Source organism: Rattus norvegicus, chromosome 18 (assembly GCF_021556685.1).
Source record: "Rattus norvegicus strain SHRSP/BbbUtx chromosome 18, alternate assembly SHRSP_T2T, whole genome shotgun sequence".
NCBI lineage: Eukaryota > Metazoa > Chordata > Mammalia > Rodentia > Muridae > Rattus > Rattus norvegicus.
Genome location: NC_141551.1, coordinates 76,141,615 through 76,155,330, shown reverse-complemented (window position 1 = coordinate 76,155,330; position 13,716 = coordinate 76,141,615). Strand labels below are relative to the sequence as shown.

At 50.9% G+C, this 13,716-nt stretch overlaps 1 protein-coding gene across 6 annotated transcripts in view; it reads left to right on the top strand.

The window, feature by feature from the left end:
- Nfatc1 (nuclear factor of activated T-cells 1) overlaps positions 1-13,716 on the top strand; it is a 109,772-nt gene that overhangs the window by 21,695 nt on the left and 74,361 nt on the right. For all 6 annotated transcript variants that reach the window (NM_001244933.2, NM_001415721.1, XM_087591993.1 and 3 more), the window contains 1 exon segment: positions 9,946-10,105. In NM_001244933.2, the coding sequence (NP_001231862.2) occupies positions 9,946-10,105 (160 nt within the window).

Here is a 13,716-nt window from a genome sequence, read left to right as displayed (position 1 = left end):
TTTGCCAGGTGAATCGCCCATAAGGCAGAGAGGACTCGCCTGCCATGATAGCTTAGACAAGACGTGTGTCACTGTCAACGATGGCCAGTGTTCCAGCCCCGTTGGAAGGTTTCCTTTGGGACATGGTGATCATGTGCGTGTATTCTTCCGATGCAAGCATCACCAAGAGGTTTGGTATAGGACTGGTCATGCGCCTTGTTCCTGCATAGACTGGCCACCCAGCTCTGCACCTCCTTTATAAACTGCTGCTTCCAGAACAAGAGCCACTTGGGTCGCCCAGATGAGCATGACATAGACGGAGACCTGTGCAAATGCCCAGCTTAACTCATGCAGCTGACTGTGGCTGTGTGTCCAAAGTCCCAGGCCAGCTACAGGCGGTAACTTTCTATGATGACCTTGCTTTTGCTGGAACCAGAACTTAGAATCAGGAAGCCCAGGGCAGCCTGTGACACTAATGGCCTAGAATTCCTAAGCTAGGAACGGAGCTGAGGCACGTTGCATAGGGGTCACATGGCAGTTGTTAATTCTGCAGGAGGCAGAACCTCGGCTGCGTGTGTAGGGTTCTCCACCCCTGGGCCAGGGTGTCCAGACTGTTCTGCGTCTCATTACCACTAAGGAACATCTGCCTCACGACAGCTCAGGGAGTCATGGCTGATGGGAAGGAGTGTGCTTCAAACAACCATAAATGGCAGTGGCTTCCCTGCAGGTGGCCACCTTATTGAACAGAACGAACCGACTTTCAGAACTTGAATGGCAACTATTTTCCGCCCCACTGGGACACCAAGAGATGTAGGACGAAGCAGAAGTCTTCTGTGACTTCGGTGTGCTCTGTCCGGTGTTCGCCTGCGCGGTGTTCCAGATAGTGTGTTAGTTTGTTTCAGTTTTCATTTTTCATAAATAACGCAGTGTGGCAGGTGTGGCCTAAAGCATTCTCATGATTAAAACATCAGCGATATGAGTCTGGGTCGGCTGCAGCTGCTAGGCCGTCGCTAGAGAAAGGCATGGTGTAGAAGAGGAAGCTGGGTGCACAGGAGAAATGCAGGGTATGCAGAAGTCGAGCCTGCCCCGGGGCAGGAGGAGCAGGAGAGGCTATGCAGTTCCTTTCTCACAAAAATCCTCTTGGGAAATATTCTCCATCTGTCCTTCCTGTTTTTTTTTTTTTATTCCTTCTCGTCCAATCTGAAACAGGTAGACAGGGCAGAGACCCTTCTAGAGTCTAGCTGGAAACCCAAGAGCCCAGGTCTCCTAGCACCTGAGATTCAGCCTGGCTCCTGCGCTCTGTCCTCCACTCGCCCAGGGCCCAGGTGGTAAGAGTAATCCTAATAATGATGGGATAGCAAGCCTCGGAGCTTCAGCTACACAGGGGACTCATGGGATATCCATGGGTCAGGGAGGTTTTTGGGTGAAGGGCAGAGTGCCCCCAAACCTGGAGGATGTACTTCCTAGGAGGTATTCTGCACTCTCATTGCTAAGATCTCGGAAAACAGCCAATGTAGGAGGTCTGCGAATCTGCAGTTTTAACACACACATGCAGCAGGTGCATATACTTGCGTGCACAAACTCACATGCCTGCTGTCTGGATCCTGCGAGTTCCACATCTGTGACATGGACGGGGTCTCCCGAGACAGGCGTGCACTCTGCTTCCTGTTACAGGGACTGCCTGCCTACGAGGCTTTGCCCTCCTCCTTGGCAAGAATTCCTCGTATCCCCTGCCCTGTGCCCCAACCCTAGGACCAGCACGGGGACTAGAGTGCAGAGTAAGTGCAGCATCGTTCCGACTCTTGCTCTTAGGCTGCATCAGGCCCCGGATAGCGGGGAAAGTTGTGTACTGCACAGCTGTTGTGGTACAGACTGGACCACAAAAGGAAGAGGCAGGCAGAGGGCAGCTCCTTTGTCCTGAGCCTAGCTCAGGTGGGTCAATTCCCTTCCCTATTCCTGCTTGTGCCTGTGGGTGGGGCCCGTACTGAGCACCTGTCTCCCTCTTGGGTGTAGAAAGGTGCCACTTTTTAGTAATATGCACTAGATGCTAGTCCAACAGACCAGGATGGCTGGTCGCTGTCAGGCAGGATGGTGATGTGCCAGAGCCCTTAAAATATTCCAAAGTGTCTTGTGGCTTTGCTCCTACCCCTGCCCTTTCCAACTAACAAGGAAACATTTTGTTAAGGGTCAGCCTATTGGTGCCTGTGGTCCCTAACATCCCCCCCCAGATTGCTTTGGGAAAGGTGGGAGCTCAGGGACCTGGACTAGACATCCAGGAATCCTTGAAGAGATGACACTCATGTTCAGAGCAGGGAAAATGCCCTGCGTACCCTGCCCCCGGTCAGGCCATCCCCTAGGCTGTCTGTCCGTCTTGGCTGAGGTAGCTGTCAGTCCTCCTCTGTCCAGGCATTGGCTGGATCTCTAGAAGGCCAGCCCCTCTTGGGTGAGGCAAACTTTCCCAGGCCAAGAGTCCTGTGGTCAGGGGGCCACGGCCCAGATGTTCGCTGCTGACAGTGTTGCTGGGTGGTCCTGGGCTTGGCCTTGGATAGATGGAAGATGGAGCCCTTGAGGCCCAAAGTTTGCAGAACCGGCCAAGAAGTACATTGATGGCCTTCAGCGACCCTTTTCCTCCTTCCCTCCCTCCCTCCCTTGCTCCCTTCCTCCATCCTTCTCATCCTCCGCCCGCGGCTTCCCTCTTTCCTTCCTATTTGACTTTCTCTCTTTTTCTTTCTTACTTAGAGGAAGGTCTTTGACTGCTGCCCCCGAGACCATGTGCGATATAGTCCACGGTCTTGTTTCCTTTTGACTCTCTTCCATTTTCTTCCACATAAGCAGACTTCAGGCTTGGTAGCTCCATGGACTTCAGGATGACCAAAGCATACGTGGTCTTCATATTTTCCCTGTAAGATCTTGGTGCCTAGGGGCTTTTAACTGTGGAAAGTTGGGAATCGAAAGGATTTTACCTAAACTATTTAAGCAAATATGGTCCCCTCTGGGTTCTGACACCCTGGAATTGCTCTTGTCCCGATAGCTGGTATGACTTCCCATGAAAGCTGACTCAGCCTGAGGACCGGAGCCTGGCTCTCCAGAACATACATAAAGCTGGATGTCGTGCTAACCTCAGTAACCCTGAAGAAAAAAGAGAGGGAGGCTTCTCTAAAGAAGAGAAGGCTTCTCTTTAGAAACTCATGGGCTAGCTCAGCCCCACATAAACACTAGGAACCACCAGGGAGACCCTGTAGGGTCTCTCGTAGACTTCCATAGGGTGGAAGTCGTCGGTGACCAACACCTGAAGTTTTTCTCGCATATGAGCACACACACACACACACACACACACACACACACACACACACGCACACAGAGTTACAAAAGACACACAAAACCATTCAGTATTTTCTTTGTTATACAAACAAGGTTCATTACTGTGTAATCTTTTTCCACCCCCGCCCCCCAATACCCAGTCAAGTTTCTCTGTGTAGCCCTTGCTGTCTTGGAATTCACTCTGTAGTCCAGGAGGGCCTCAAACTCAGAGGTCCACCTGCATCTGCTTCCTGAGTGCTGGGATTAAAGATGTGTGGCACCACTCCCCAGGTGCCATTACTGAGTAATTACATACACCACACACACACACACACACACACACCACACACACACACCACACACACACACACACCACACACCACACACACACACACCACACACCACACACACACACCACACACACACACACCACACACACACATACACACACACCACACACACACACCACACCACACACACACACCACACACACATACACACACACACCACACACACACCACACACACACCACACACACACCACACACACACACACCACACACACACACACACCCCACACATACACACACCCCACGCACACCACACACACACACCACACACCACACACACACATACACACACACCACCACACACACACACCACACACCACACACACACACACATACACACACACACCACACACACCCCCCCACACCACACACACACACACACACACACACACACCACACCACACACACACACACACACACACACACACACACACTAAAAAGAACAACTTAACATGTAACTTAATCTGCCACGGTGATCATTTTGACTCCAGCTCTCCAAATCTGCCCCTAACAAGTCGTAAGACAGTTTAAGGTCAGAGCACTAACACGGGAGTTCCCGAGGCTTGCCCTTTGCCTCTGTGTGCTCACCCTACCATCCTGAGCAGCTGCTGGCTTTTTGAAGCTTCATCTGTACATGGTCTAATGTGTACCAGGCAGGAATTCAACCTTCTACACGGATTCTGACACCACTGCCTCACCTAGGAACTCACACAAAGCAAGCCCTGATCTCAGGCCAGTGTTTGCAGCTCCCTAATTTGGAATTTTCTTAGCAGTTGTTGGGCAAGGGCTTTAGGTGGATCCTTTCTTCAGTCAACATTCCCTCCTTCGTGTTCCTGCTTTCTGCTTTCCTTCTGACTCTCACCCTGGCAGAAGTTGTGCGACACTCACTCCCCAGTATGGATATTGGCGAAGGTCGTTTGGCTCTTCTGTGTGTCAGATTGGTGTGAACCCTAGGGCACTCTGGATTCAGACTCTGTGGTAGCCCAGTGGCCTTTGTGTGTCTGTGATGGCAGATGCCTCTCTGTGGTAGCCCAGGGATTCAGTGGCTGCTTTAACCCTAGAGGTCAGTACACAGAGCAGACTTACCCTTTCCAACACCTCCCATACAAGGTGGCAATGAGGCTCCCAGGCTATAAATTGCCATGCCCTGGCCCCACCTCAGAGGTAGATTAGAGTCTAAAAGGCAGAGGAAACTATGTGGCCTTGATATTCTCAGTCCTTAGCTGTCATCTGCCCAGCCATGGCTCTGAGCTCTGGGGCAGGTAACACCCAGGCTTCCTGTAGTGAGCACACTTCTGAGTTGCCCGAGACCCTGTAGTAATGCAAAAGGCAGAACTAAGAACAAACGTGAAGCAAAGCTTTGTCTTGAAAGACTCTGACACCCACAGGTGTTTTCTGAGTAATCAGCTGAGACCCATGCTTGGTTCCAGTGAAGGGATGGGGTCCCTGTATAAAGGGGCTACGAGCTGGGCCTGGAGAGCCTCGTGTGCCCCTGAGCAGGCCGACTGAGCTGGCTGAGGTGCTATTGAGGCTATGCAGAGGGTCTGCTTGGAGGAGAGATGAAACTGACAACCAGTGACAGGAACCAGGGAATGTGAGGGCCACTGTGGCCTCAGGTTTGGGATCTGGTTTGGCGTTGGTCTCTGTGCTATGACCTGTACGCCAACAGCATTTTCACATTTCCTGTCAGTGGGAGGTGGAGCCCTTTCTCATGGGAAGAGTGATTCAGAACAGAAGAGCTGGTGGGTTCTCCCTGCACTGCACCCACATACCAAGCACTGTGGAAGGTCTGACTCGCCCATTGTCAGGGGAAGCTGCCCATCATTCCCACGCAGCCTGCCCTCCCATCCTTCCTCCCCTAGCACGGAGGCTACATTAGCCTGGTCCCTTCAGACCCTACAGCAGGAAGCCACACTGCTTTATGACCCAAGGGTCCCTAGGACCTCAGGATCTAGGAAAAGACACACACACACACACACACACGTGAGTGCACACACCCCACATCCGCATACATACACACTTGCTCACACACCACACACACACATGCACACACAATACACAAACACACACATGTGCATGCACAATACACAAACACACACGTGCACATACAGTACACACACATGCACATGTGAGTGCATACACACCACATCCACATCCATACACACTTGCTCACATACTACACACATGCACATGTATGAATATGTGCACACACAGAGACACACACACATGCACATGTATGAATATGTGCACACACAGAGACACACACAGACACATGCACATATACCATACACAGACACACACAGACACAGACACAGACACAGATACACACCATTTTCTTGAATAAATTCAGGAAAAAAAATTCTAAATTTGTTCAGAACCACCGAATGCATGTTTCGAACAGGCTGAGAGGAACCATGGGTGCTTGGTGTGAAACTTAATGATAGAAAAAGAGGGCTCTCTCCAGATCTCAACATTTAACAGACTTTAGCCAGCACACACGGCCCAACCACAGGAGGCTCACCTCCAGTCTGCACATATGTTTTATTCTATGATGTGTTTCTTTTAATTATTTACTTAGTGGTTGCCTCATAGTACACACGTGGAGGCCAGAGGACAACTTGCAGGAATGGATTCTCCTCTTCTAGCGTGTGGGTCTTGGGGATCCAAGTCAGGTCTACAGAGTGGGCAGCAAGTACATAGCTACAGGTTCATCTCTCTGCTGCTTAGCTAGGGTCCTTTCAAAGACTTATTCTATTATGTTTAAGAGTTGTGCGTGTGTGTGTGTGCGCGCGCCTGTGCGTGTGTGTTCTGGTGTGTGTGTATGTGTGTGTCTGTGTGTGTGTCTGTGTGTGTGTCTGTGTGTGTGTTCGGGTGTGTGTGTATGTGTGTGTGAGTGCGTGTGTGTTCTGGTGTGTGTGTGTATGTGTGTGTCTGTGTGTGTGTCTGTGTGTGTGTTCTGGTGTGTGTGTCTGTGTGTGTGTCTGTGTGTGTGTCTGTGTGTGTGTCTGTGTGTGTGTTCGGGTGTGTGTGTGTGTGAGTGCGTGTGTGTGTGTGTTCTGGTGTGTATGTATGTGTGTGTCTGTGTGTGTCTATGTGTGTGAGTGTGTGTGTCTGTGTGTGTGTCTGTGTGTGTGTTCGGGTGTGTGTGTGTGTGAGTGCGTGTGTGTGTGTGTTCTGGTGTGTATGTATGTGTGTGTCTGTGTGTGTATCTATGTGTGTGAGTGTGTGTGTCTGTGTGTGTGTCTGTGTGTGTTCTGGTGTGTGTGTCTGTGTGTGTCTGTGTGTGTCTGTGTGTGTGTTCGGGTGTGTGTGTGTGAGTGCGTGTGTGTGTGTGTGTCTGTGTGTGTGTCTATGTGTGTGTCTGTGTGTGTGTCTATGTGTGTGAGTGTGTGTGTGTTCAGGTGTGTGTATGTGTGTGTGAGTGTGTGTGTGTGTTCTGGTGTGTGTATGTGTGTGTCTCTGTGTGTGTCTGTGTGGGTGAGTGTGTGTGTGTTCGGGTGTGTATGTGTGTGTGAGTGTGTGTGTGAGTGAGTGTGTGTGTTCGGGGTGTGTGTGTATATGGGTGTGTGAGTGTGTATGTGTGTGTGCGTGTGTGTGTGAGCATGTGTGTGTATGTGTGTGTGTCTGTGTGTGTGAGTGAGTGTGTGTGTTCGGGGGTGTGTGTATGTGTGTGTGTGTATGTGTGCGTGTGTGTGTATTTGGGTGTGTGTGTGTTCGGGGGTGTGTGTATGTCTGTGTATGGGCATGCATATACGAGTATTAATACCTATAAAGACTGGTGGTGCTGGCTCCTCGTACATCTGGAGTTATTGACAGCTGGGAGCATTCTGCCATGGGTGCTGGGACTCAAACCCAGGTTCTCTGGAAGAGCAGTCAGTGCTCTTAATCCCTGAACCCTCTCTCAAGCCCCAGTAATGTGTCTTAGGCGGTTTGTCTGTCTTGTGTAGTTAACAAGCCCTGACACTCTGCGCTGACATGAGATCGTTCTTCATAGGTGGCGATTTCAAAACAGGTCAGGAGAAGGTGCCAGACACATAGTGTCTGACAGTGCTGACGGCAGTGGCCAGCTTCTGCTGGGGTGGAGGCTAAGCCGGGAAGAGTGTCCTGAGGCCTCGCGAGGTCTTTAGTAAGACACAGGACTAAAATCAAAGAGGATGATTAAGGGCCAGATCGTTCCGGAAGTTTTCTTCTGGGTCAGTAGTGTTATTTACACCCATGTTTATTTACATACCCTCCACTCCTCTCCCCTGGGCGTTGGATGGAGGGGTGAGCAGCAGCGTATGAAGACATTCTGAGGATGGTCTTGGAAATAAATAAATATAAGGCTGACGTCATGACAAGTTGGTGCTTCCTGATATCTCTGGGAAGCACGAGGCTAATGCCTCAGGAACCCTAAAATGCTGACCCTGTCCTCAGGACGGGGCAAAGATATAGTCACTGATTTAATTTTGTGGACATCAGGTCAATGGAGTTTATAACAGTGATAGACTGGCTAATAATCAAAGTCCAGCCATAAAGTAATGTTTATATAATGTTTGTGGTACTGTTATAAACAACGTTCTCACCAATAGACAAAGATGCTCAAAACTTGATCTTTCTTTTAAAAAGTCAGGACAGCAAGTTATACGTTCTGTGAAGGCATCCCCCTTTTGTATAAAATGCGTGCAAAGCCACGATGTCTCTAGATCGGTTGGTCATATGTGAGATAAGATTTTAAAGTGTGTAGGTAACTTCAGATTGCTTCATTTATACAAACCAAGGGGTCTCTGAGGCCTGCCTAGCCAGCTGTTTCCTGGGTTGCATTGAGTGTAACTCTTGACAAGACGGAACTGAATTGAAGGTCCATTTGAAGCACAAAATTGGGGTTTGACCCTGAGTGCTCAACCCAGGCAACTACAGCCCCTGGGTCTGATGTCAGAGACTCCGTGGGCAGCAGAATCATGCTGACACCCTGTAGTTCAGACTCCAGGGTGGCAGCAATGGGTAAATGTATTCAGCTGGGTTTCCTCCTCCAGCCTAGTCCCCGTCTCTGATCTAAGATGCAGCTCGGCGGGTTTGGAGAACTGTCTGGTTTACCATGGTGAAAGTTTTCAGTCAGGGTTGACAATCTTAAATCTGTAAACCATGCTTCTCCTTTCTGCCCTCATTCATCGTTCTCTGCCTGCCTGCCTGCCTGCCTGCCTGCCTGCCTGCCTGCCTGCCTGCCTGCCTGTCTGTCCGTCGGCTGTGTCACACACTTTCTAAGATTTTCCTAGGGGTTGCAACTAGTCCTTTTCATTGCGAAGTTGGCTTTTCTTTCTTTTTCTGTCCATAGCAAAGCAGTCTTTCTGTGCAGATGTAAGAACTTACACGCAGATGTAAGGGACACCGTGAAGGTGTGGGATGTTTTCCATGTGCCTCTTCCCGCAGTACCTAACCCATTGCTGCCTCTGGCTCTGGGGATTGTGGCCCCACCGTTCTGGAAACACATCCTCCCCTCAATGCAGGAGTCTGCTCGGCGCCCATGGGGTTGCCTCCCTGGCATGCCAGCCTCCCTTCTGGCCAACCCCTCTGCTCGGATGCTCTCCCTTCCACCCCGCAAGCTGATAGAATCAGGGTGTATGACATACACAGGTAACGGCCCTGACGGGTCTAGTGCGAGCCTCTAAGTGCATGGCAGCACTTTCACAAACCCTACCCCTTCTGTGATGTTGCTTTGGAGTCTCAGTGATCAGCCCGCCTCTGTGCCGGGCAGACACGGACACTCGGTCCGCTTAGTATTGTGTTTGTGAGTCAGAGTCCTAGAGAGATGACCCAGCTTGGACCCGAATGGGAACAAACACAGGTGCCCCTTGTTAGGACTGGGCTGGAATCAGGGGATGAGGCAGTCCGGAGGAGGGAGTGGGTCAAGCAGTTCCTTCTTTCTCTCGGGTCTGCTGTAACTTGGCATCGCAGAAGGAAGTTATTCCCAGAGCTCCATTTGGCCAGGGGTACCTCTCAGGGCTTTCTCTAGAGAAGGGTGACCCTTCCTGTCCCTAAGAAAGGCTATCCAGAGCCCTGCTGCTGACTCTCCTGGCTACAAGCCAGCCATGTTGGCACCACTTCCATGGCTCTGGGCAGTAGATTAGGTTAGCATCTTAAAGACTGGCTGACTTCCTTTCTTCATGAAACCCCAGCAAGCTATGAGCACACACGATTACACAGTGACGATGGCCTTATGGAGACTGTCCTCCCCTATCAAGATGCAGACCGGTGTCTGCTGCTGGGGCCTCAGGTACAGCACGGGCAACTCTGTCATGGTGGTACCTGCACTTAAAGCTCCTCTCTTCCTTTCGCAGCCCATCCCTGCCTGCCCTTGACTGGCAGCTGCCGTCGCACTCTGGTCCGTATGAACTCCGGATCGAGGTGCAACCCAAGTCTCACCACAGGGCTCACTATGAGACGGAAGGCAGCCGGGGAGCTGTGAAGGCTTCTGCTGGAGGACACCCTGTCGTGCAGGTATGGCTCTGCTCTGATTTGCCAGTAGCTCATGCCTTGGCCTTTCTCAGCCTAAAGCAGTTATGGAAACACAGCTAGGGACTTTCCTCAGACTTTAAGCACAGTCACCTCAGAGCCCGCTAGTCAAATGTTAGCCAAATAGCATGTCCCATTTCCTCCTGAGGAGACGTGTTCCTCATCTTCAGCAAGATTAGGTCCCAGTGAACTCTTTGATAAGCTGGAAATGTCAGAAGCCAAAATGTGTTCACCGTACCTCACTGACTACAAATCTTCTCACGGGCAAACAGAGGCAGAAAATCAGTCACTCCCTTCTCCTCACAAGAGGGGCTGTCTGAGCAAAATGCAGAAGTCAAAGGGTAGTTTTTCTGAATGGCTATCACTTTCATACTAACATCGAGTCAAAAGAAAGATGGTCAGCAGGGCCGCTGTGAGTCAAGGGCTGTCTGTGGACACCGCACAGTGCTTTTCATCACATCCATAATGGTTTGAAAGGTTTGCCCAGAACAGCCTTCCTTGCAGACCAGGCCCCATTGCATCGACTGTTCTGCAACTCCATCCTCTTTCAAAGTCTCTGCCCGTGGAGCAGATGTTTGCTCTCGGCCCACACCACACATGTGGAATTGGTGGATGTGCCAGGTCTCGGGTCTACGGGGCGACCTCTGCTTCTCAGCCTGCCTGAAGGTGATAGGCAGGTAGGGTCTGAGGGAGCAGGGTTATGAGATGGAGTTCTGAGGGAGAGGTAGGTGACTGAGATGAGCACAATCACGCCTGTGGCATTTCAGGGAAGAAAAAAGAATGCTCATCAATGGCGGCCAGGAGGCCCATCAACATCATAGATCCAGCTTGGTCTTTCTCCCCCTGGACATCAGGGCGACATCCCGATGGGCTGTATGGGTTTGTGTTTGCTTCTCTTCGTCGCACCCGCTATCTTGTGGGCTTTAGATCCCAGACATTCCTGTTTCAAGTGACCCAGAGAAATGCCTATTCTCTGGCTGACTCTGGTCACGTGGCGTTGTGGAGAGCTCTTTACCCCACCCCCCCACCCCCAGTGTCCCAACATCATAAACCCGGGTGCCCAACCCTGTTATTTCAGGACCGATGCAAACTGGAAGGGGTACTCAGCAGGGCACCCCATACTTTTATTTTATTCCATTTAGGTAAATAAAGAGCTGGCAAGGGCGGGAGGCCATGGAGACAAATGGCTGTTTGCCAACGCTCCAATCAGCCACAGGGAATGAGCGGGGCGAGGTGTGGAAAACGGAGCACTTTAGCTGCGCTTGTGGGTGATATTAAGGCGATATTTGTGGCCTGTGTGCTTGATGCCAATTAATACCTACTTTGTTAGCTGCTTGATGTGACAAAATGCTGGGGACATCAGTACACAGCAGCTGGCTTGACATTTTAAGCCTCTACCTTCGCAGGTGGAAGGGGTCAGGTAGAGCCTGCCTTCAGCTGTAACTACAGGTATTTACCTCCCCTCTCCCGCTGCGGTTTCCGCTGAATGAAAGTGCATTATTGGTGAATGGAACAGATTTTAATAGGAGAGGAAATAAGTCTGTTAAAGAGAGGCAGGAAAGTAAGTGGAGAAATAATACCCGGGTGCCTCCACTTACTCAGATCTTACGGGCAAGTGGCACTGGGGGAGAGCCGGGGGTGCAAATACCATCGGGAAGGTGAGGCTTCAGATGCGGCGGCGGGGGGCGGGGTCTGCGCTGTCTTGGGCGTGGTGGTTGTCTATTGTAAGAATCTCAGCTGCTTTGGGGAGATAAAGCCATAAGGAGTGTGGGGAGCTCTGTGTTGGGGAGGGGGGATTTGAGTCCTGTCAGCCACTGGTACTCGTCGCCTTGTGTGTCAAATGCCGAGTTGACACACTGCCCCTGGAGAACCAAGGCTCCGGGTGTCTTGAGCTCCGGGCAACATTTACCTCTCCGTGCGTGCGTGCGGGCGGGCGATATCCAGGAAATTGAGGCGTTTCTGAGAAGTGGCAAAATCTAAAACAGTGTTTAAGAAGCACCCTGTAAATTATTTAAGGTGGTGTTAAGGGAAGGTGGCAAAACCAGGCCAGGCCGCTGCAGCTTCCACAGAACAGCCACCCCCTTCTGCAACACAGGTTGAAAGCCAAAGCAACACATTCCCTAACACCCAGCTGTGTCTCCTGTCTTCGTGGGACATTAGCAACTCGAGGGCTTTCCTGGGATAGTCTCACAAAGTAAGCTCACACCTATGCCCCTGTGAGGTAAACAGCTAAAAAGAGGGCATTTTAAGGGGGTTTGTTTTGTTTTCTTTTTTGGCCGGTGGACCACAAATTAGATAAAAATAGGATTTGCACGTAATTATGAAACACACGAAAATAGAAAATTCTCTTGGTTGCCATGAAAGTGGCCTAACCACAAAGTTCTACCCCAGGCTTCTGGGTTATTTTGATACACCGGCTAGCGCCATCAGCTCTGGTGTCTAACCTTGCCTTGCTCTTAGAGGGACCGGTACCTTACATGGCAATCTGGGTGAGGCTGTGGGCCAGCACACATGCCCGGTGTGCGGCCACTCCACAAGCCATTTTGTGCCCAGTAGTCTCTTTTGCATTCCCAACTGTTGAGGGCTTCCATCTCAACCGAGATCTCCTAGAAGCTCTCTTGTTCAGCGCTGTCCCTGTAGCAGATCCACCATGATTATTTTCCTCTGTGTCTCATGAAGTTTGTCCACAAAGACAGTAGCAATCTTCAAAATGGAGGAACCCTAGGAGTGCCCAGGAGGACAATGGGGAAAGGAAGATATGCCCCTCCGACATGGTCCAGAAAGAGGCTTCTGGGCAATGATCCTCTTCCCCATATGTGTTGTCAGGGATACTGACCAGACTTGGACCTACTGGTAGTGCCAAGTGCCATGCATTTTAGATGAGGAAGGGGCAGCTGCATCTGAGGCAGCTTTGCTCTCAGCAGAGAGGCAGTGGCTGTGAAGGACTGGCCTGGTGGGAACTTCTCCTTTGGGTCTGTGTTCTCGGGGCTCATTTTTTTCCCCACCAGGATGGTGCTACTTCTTCTCCCATAGAAGTCTGTTTTGCATGCTAGGGACTTAACCATTCAAAATGGCCGCAGGCCCCCTCTAGCAATTCTGTGATCACCAAGCTACCCAAGGTTCAAGAGGTCTGGATTTATAGTCTGCCTTCGTCTGAAGAGTTGTATCAGAATGTGCAGCCATGGGTCATACTGGAATCAAGGAACGGCTGGTAAGGGCTCATCTACAACCTTTCCTGGTAGCTCCCAGGCCCAGTTTAAGGGCTACCTTGCAGCCTCTAGGTGAGCATGGTCTGCACAAAATCTGTGGGGATATCCTTGGTGACATGTGGCTCCCTTCAGTTAACCACTGTCTTGTATCAGTTTCCGAGCCAGGGGCTCCTACATCTGTCTGGAGTGCGCTGTGGTCTTGCTTCTGATGTTACATTGTAACGAGTGAGAAATGACCTAGATCTTCCTTGACTATGACACTTGCCCTGGTAGAACAGATGTCACACATACTCTGTCTACAGCAGGGGCATTTGCTCAGGGCCTTTCCAGCTCCCTACAGCAAGTCTCCGAGTGTCATCCCTGTCCAGCAAGGTTGATCTGGCCTCT